Source organism: Psammomys obesus, unplaced genomic scaffold (genome assembly GCF_907164565.1).
Source record: "Psammomys obesus unplaced genomic scaffold, mPsaObe1.curated_primary_1811, whole genome shotgun sequence".
Taxonomy (NCBI): Eukaryota; Metazoa; Chordata; class Mammalia; order Rodentia; family Muridae; genus Psammomys; species Psammomys obesus.
Genome location: NW_026596040.1, coordinates 11,698,586 through 11,705,721, shown reverse-complemented (window position 1 = coordinate 11,705,721; position 7,136 = coordinate 11,698,586). Strand labels below are relative to the sequence as shown.

General features: G+C 37.9%; 1 protein-coding gene across 1 annotated transcript in view; it reads right to left on the bottom strand.

Annotated features, from left to right (window-relative positions):
• Window positions 1-238: 238 nt before the first annotated feature.
• Window positions 239-7,136, bottom strand: part of Hsd17b4 (hydroxysteroid 17-beta dehydrogenase 4) — a 75,899-nt gene continuing 69,001 nt past the window's right edge. The window contains exons 23-24 of the mRNA XM_055622521.1: window positions 5,861-5,988; window positions 239-571 (exon numbers count right to left, since the gene is read on the bottom strand). Of these exons, the coding sequence (XP_055478496.1) occupies window positions 482-571; window positions 5,861-5,988 (218 nt within the window). The 3' untranslated portion in view covers window positions 239-481. The remainder of the gene's footprint in view (window positions 572-5,860; window positions 5,989-7,136) is intronic.

Genomic DNA, 7,136 nt, shown 5'->3' with positions numbered 1-7,136 from the left:
TGAAAATATAAAATTTCAAGCAGAGGGGATCAAAGAACTATTTGAGAGCAAAAAGGCTTTGTTCTTAAGCACAGCACTATTATCACAGTGGAAAATGAGTACATACTTGGAAATTCATGAAATACAAGATATCAATGAAGAGAAAAGAAATAAGTGAGACAAGCATTAAAGTAGCTCTTATTCATTCAATTTTCCTTTCAACATACTAATACTATTACAAATTCTACAGAAACCAGACTTGGTTGAAAATTTTTATTAAGATATAGATCTATGAACAGAACAATTACTTGCTAGCTAGATTACAGTTCCTTGTAAAAATAATGTGAAAAATTAGTAGAAAATGAAAATCCGAAAGTTATCTGAAGTCTGAAAATGTTAAGCGATTTCTGCTGCATCTTGTTGATTACCTCACAGAACGCTGGAGCGTAATTTGTAGACAGTATTTAATTATTCCATTTTTATTAACAGCACAGTGTGCCCTTCAGAGCTTAGCATAGTCTTTAAGAATCATCTGAAGTTTCTGGCTCAGCATGATGTTCCCTCTGGCCTTCAATCTGCCACTGAAGAAGGCCTGCAAAGCAGGAGAGGAAGAGCACCAACCGTTACCCTTACACTTGATCTCTTTTTCAAAAAGACAGTTGTTGAGAATGACAACACATGTATCAGTGGCTAGACAAGGCAGCTTCACTCTAGCCATAAGAGTGTAACAGTTATAGACAGCACACATAATTTTAGCAATCTAAGAAAAAAGACTCCTGCATGTTAATAAAAATCATAGACTGAGTTCTCGGACTTGACAGGCCTGAAAATTCTATTTGAATCTACTCTTTTGGATTTATTCTATTACATGTGGATTTGAGAATACACAGATAAAAGATGATATTGCATTCCTTATTTTTAAAATTTATTTATTTTTATCTCATTATTGGTGTTCTGCCTATATATACATGTCTGTGTGAGGGTCCCAAAGCCCCTGGAACTGCAAACAGTTGTAAGCTGCCATGTGGGTGCTAGGAATTGAACCTGGGTCATCTGGAAGAGCAGCCAGTACTCTTGACCATGAGCCATCTCATGTAGTTTCTTAATAAATTTCTACTCAGAATTTGAAAGCAGAGCGAAGATACTAGTTACATGTCCACCACACAGTGGTCATATAATGGCATATAAGCTGTGGTGTGTGGGTGACAGCACAGGAACACTGGGGTTAAGCCCAGGCCCTGTCACTTCTTACCAATATGAACCTGGGAAAACCACTTAACCTCTCTGAAGCTCCATCCCCTACACCTCTGAAGACGCAGAACAGCAGCACTGAAGTGACACACCTTGTCATGCGTTAGTAATGTGCAAGGTACATGGTAAGAGTGTATGATGTCCTGCAGAAGGCTGACATGCTAAATGAATTCTGTAACCATCTACATTTTAACAGTTCTAAGTCTCTCAATAGAATCTAGGTTTTTCTACATATAAAAACATTATCTGCAAAACCAAATATTTTAGTTTCCTCCTGTCCTCTATCTAAAGCTTTTTAAAACGGTTTTGAAATTAAAATATAATTATGTCATTTCTTCCCTTTCCTCCCTTCCCATGAACACCCTCTGCTCTTTTTCTCTCAATTTTATGAACTCTACTCCTTTAACTGTTGATACACATATGCATAGTCTACTCCTAAATATATAAATACAACCTGCTCATCCATATAATATTATATATATGTGTGTGTGTGTGTGTGTGTGTGTGTGTGTGTGTGTGTGTGTTTTCAGGAATGACTGCTCAGAATGGAAAACTGGTTTGGGGGCTCTCCCCAGGGTAAGAGTAGGTCTACTCTCGGCATCCCTCAGTTGCCTGTGGTTCTGTGTGCAGGTTCCATCCACATCAGCAAGGCCTGTTTACGAGCTGATGAGACTTCACATGTGTAATCTATGTTTGTCTTTTACTTCTTTCTGGTGCCCAAGTGTTCTAGCTAATACTTGCACATTTAAGAGTGGGACAAGTAACAACTGTGTCCTGCTCACGATCTTACAGGCTTTCGGCTCTCCCTGTGCCACAGGACCCCATCTATGGTATCCTTTATTGTGGTAACCCTTTATTGTGCTGGAGCTTGGTCCTTTCATACCTAATTTGATCTGAGCTTATATCATGAAAGGTGTGTTGAATTTTATCAAATGTTTTTATTGCATTTATAAAGATGATCATATGATTTTTCCTTCATTCTATTGATATGACCAATTAGCATATGCTGAATTTTTCTTGCATCTCTGATTGTGGTGAATACTTCGTGTGTGTGTGTGTGTGTGTGTGTGTGTGTGTGTGTGTGTGTGTGTATGTATCTGTCTGTGTGCTCGCTCTACACACACAGGCTGTTGAGTTTGCTTTGCTAGTGTTTTTGTTGAGAACCATTCTATGTCTATCTAGGACAATGACACATGCATGTGTACCCTTGTCAGGATTGAGTAACAGAGCGGTGCTCTCCTTACAGAATGCCTGTGAAGGACTCCTGTCTTTGCAGGTACTGGGGTCAGTTCTTGTTTAAAAGTAGGGTAAAATTAAGTAGGAAAGCCATCTGGATCTGGTTTTGTTTTTTTTTTTTTTTTTCACTTTTAAAGTTTTTATGGATCATTAACATTTATTCTGTAGCTCAATGTTTGGTCTATTCTAGAGAATATTCCATGTGCTGAAGAGTAGAATTCTGTACCTGTTGGATAGGCTGTATATGTTAAGTCATTTGAGCTATGATATAGTTGATCAATAGTAGAGTTTAACTCTGATTTTTGTTTTCAATGAATGATCTATCTATTCACTGTTGTATGGGGTATAGAACTTTCTCATTATTTATTATATTGAAGCCTATTAGTCCCTTTAATCTAACAGTGTTTGCTTCTCTTAAACTCAGTGCTCCGATATTAGATGCACATTCAATTACAATCATCCCGCCTCTTGATGCATTGGCCTTTGCTCACTGTATACTGGGCCTCATCTGTTTTTGTCGTTGTCATCTTTTTCATACACAAACGTAGCTACACACATCCCACTCAACATTTCTATTTACTTTGGAATGTCATCTTCCAATTTTTCTTTCAGTTCATTTGATATTCTACTTTGTAAAATGAGTTTTGTGTATGCAGAACCTTGTTGAACCTAGTTTTTTAATTTATTCACTAAGTCCGTATCTTTTAGTTGGTGAAATATAAGCATTTATATTTGGTTGCCACTGAAAGGTATAAATTTATGTTGGTAATATGTTGGTTTTGAATTCCCAGCTCCCTTTTTTTCCTATCATTTTATAGTTTGGTAGTTGACTGTACTGACAATGATTTTATTTTTTAGCATGTCTGCTCTTCTAATAGGATTTACACTTTTCCTAACTCATTTTACTTCTAGGTGTGGTACTCCCTTAGACACCTCTGTATTGCTGATGTGGTAAGTCTTCAATCTCCTTCCCTGCTGCTTACCTCTGAAGAAGAGCTTGATATCATAACCTTGCTGACAGTTACTTTTCTTCAGGCCTTAAAATGCATCCTTCCATTCTCTCCTGCTCGTTAGACTTACGTGTGATTTGGCACTTTCTCAGGTTTAAAGAATCCTCCTTTGCCTTTTGACAGTACATATTTTTCCTGATCATATTTACTTGGAAACTCTATGACTCCTGTATCTGGATGTCTGTGCCATGCCCAACATTAAGGAAGTTTTCAACCACAAATTCACTGAACAGTTTCTATGTCTGTAACCCTAACTCATAAGTATACTGATGCAGGTGTCTGATATTTTTATGGTGTCTCACACATACTGAGTCTTTTAATTCTTTATATTTTTTTTCTCTGTCTGAATGTGACATTCTGAAAGACCTACTTCAAGCTAATATTCTTTTTTCTACTTGATCTAGTTGGGCTTTTTGACTAAAGTTTTTATCTGTTATTGAGCTCTATTTTCCAAGATGTCTTCCTATTTGAAGAATATCTTATTTATATCTTGCAGATCTTCCTAATTTCATTCAACCATAATTTTTGAGCTCTTTTATATAAAAGATTGATTGGCTGATTTATTATGTTTATGTCTGCATACCTGCATGAATATATGTGTACAGGTGTTCACAGAGACCAGAGGGCATCAGCTCCCTCTGAGCTAGAGCTATGAGCCACCTATGAGTGCTTAAAACTGAATCTGGGTCCTCTCCAAGAATGGAGAGTGTTTTTAACCACTTATCTCTCTAATCTCATCTACGTTAGCATCTTAGGATCCATTACTAAAGAGTTGCCATAGTCAAGAGGTTCCATAGTACAGCATTTGTTTCTCACATGTGATCTTATGTTGACATTTATGCTGCATAGTTGAATAAATATTACTCCTACTTTCATAGGACAGCCTTCTTAAAAACCAAATTTCTCCTGAAAATGTGTCTTAGGGTATTGGTTGTTACGCAATTTTGAGTTTGGAACCACAAATTCCCACAGATTCTTTTGACCATCACTAGTGTTTGGGCAATAAAACATCCTCAAGTCAAAGACCTCCTATCTGTACAGATTATGCAAGAGCTGGAGGACTCAAGCAGTTCAGACAGGTGTGGTCTAGACAGAAGAGAGGGTGCACACTGTGTGATAATAACGAGTGCAGTGACTTCTATCAGGGACAGGCATTAGCTATTACTGCTGGCCTTGTTACTTGAAAGATTCTCTGGGACTGGCTGCTGTAACATTGATGAGGGGCCTGAAGCATTTGCCATTCGATCAACACTGGTCCAAGTCCAAGCATTTCACAGGGAGAGACACTCGGTTGCATTCACATGCAGTTCTGTCAGCAGACCATAGTGGAGGAGCTGATACAGAAGGCCCATAACGTGTGCCAGCAACAAGTTACAATTCCCTCCTCTCCTGCTGTGGTTGCATATACCCCAAAACCCCTCGCTGTGCACCCTGGGAAAGGAACAACAGCCCGGGGTTGGTTTTGTTGTTCCAGTTCTCTCAGTGGTAGTCCTCACCAGGGACTGAGGAAAAGATGCATTTCTTAGAAAGTTTTAAATTTTGAAGATTCTTTGTAAACAGGTATTCTGTATAGCATCTATATAAATGTGTAGCTTTTAAACATGTTTTCTACAGTTCTTTCACCTCATAAGTTTTGCTACTATGTGGAAGTTGTTTCTTGATACTTGTGCATTCAAACACTTATCTGAGCCCACTCATTGTAAGGACCAGATAATATGCTTGGCATTTCAAGCAATATAATCACAAACTAAAGAACTAAATTTTCTCCTCGATGTAAATTACTAAATTAGCTCCTTCAATTGTGTTTGAAAATAGGTAACAGATTCAGAATACTATCAACAATAGGCTCAGATGGCATTCTGACTTAGTGAAGATTTCCACTGGCATTCACTGGAATGCTTCAACTTCAGCGACACAGTGACTATTTATTAGCTTAATACCCTGTTTCTAGGTTTTCAATGAGTTATTAAGGCTTTATACTGCTGAATGCCACTAATACAAAACTCTGACTTCTAAAATGTTTCAGAAATCAAAACTTCCTGAGAAATGCAAATCAAGGTTGGTTGGTTGGTTTTTTTAATTTTTGGAGCATTTCAGATTTCTAATTTTTGGATTAGGGATCCTACGCCAGTAAAATCTATGGAAAGCTCTGAAAATTCATTAACTGAAAGCTGAAACACTTCAAGCCAGGAATACTCAACTAATATCATATACAAGTTTTACACCTCTGTGTTTTGTATTGTTTTAGTAAATGGCAAACAAGAATTATACCCCCTCAAAAAAATCTTTTGAAAAATATTAACTGAAATAGTAATTTTTAAAATATGACTTGCTAATGGGAATGTAAGTATAAACTTGGTAAATGAAAATTTTAAGAACATTACCTTCTGAGGATCAAGCTTGCCCAGGACCACTTCCATGAAATCCTCATCGGAAATGATGATGGTCACATCAGCGGAGCCTTTTGCGGGGCCTTGGTACACTTCTCCAGAGCCGCTCTTCAGGTCAATGGCTGAGAAAATAAGAAAACAGTATGTGTTTCTTTTTTCTCAAAAATATCATAGAACAAAAAGCAAACCAAAATGGAAACTGTTGTCGTTTCCAACTTAGGCAATATTCATGTATTCTACACTTATTCCACTTCTAGAATACACACTTCCGTCATTTAGAAAATGTTTGGTGTCGTCGTTGGTTGATACAGGGTCTCCCCCGGTAAACAAGACTGGCCTTGAGCTCACAGCCATCATCCTGCAGTGTGCACCATCAGGTGGAGTCTGTAAATCTTTTCAGGTGCTACTGTTCATAAAGTTCTTCAAAACAGTCAAGTCATTAAGAGGTTTTTTTCCTATGAGAAATTTCATATAATAGAAATACTCGTGTAAGTATGAATCAAATGTAGAGCAAGTTACTAAAGGGAAGTGAGGTTGCTGGGATGTATATGGCTGAGGCCTTTAAACTGCATGAGCAAAGCCTTTCAGTACAGCAGCATGTGGGGCTGCTTGGATGGCACAATGTGGCCACCTTTCTAACACCTGAATTGTAGCACAGGCTCTGCGCCACCTGACTAGCAGGGTTCTAAAACTAAATTTGAAAAACACTTATTATTCACAAATAAATCATAATGTATAATTTTATTCTTAAACATTTTTCATATACTATTGTTTGATCCTGTTTTTCCTCTCCTAACTCCTCACAAATCCTTTCCCACATCCTTAAGCACATCATGGTCTTTTTCTCTCAAAAAAAAAAAAAAAAAAAGACAAAAATCAAACAAACAAAAAAATAATACAGATAAAAGCCAAAACAAAGAAAAAGCACATGCTCTCACACACACCAGCAGAGAACTCGCTTTGCTTTGACCAGCTACTCCTGGGCATGGGACCTGCCCTGGAGTGTGGTTAATGTACCCAATGAGAGTCTATTGGAAAAAACCGACTTTTCCTTTCTTAGCAGGAATTCATTTAAATGGCAAATAGTTTTCTGAGCTGTGCATGGTCTCACACGCCTCTAATTCCAGCGTTCAGAAGGCTGAGGCAGGTGGATCTCTGTGAGTTCAAGGCCAGCCAGCCAGGTCTAGGTAGTGAGTTTCAGGACTGCCAGACTATGTAGAAAGCGGAAGGAAGGAAGGAAGGAAGGAAGGAAGGAAGGAAGGAAGGAAGG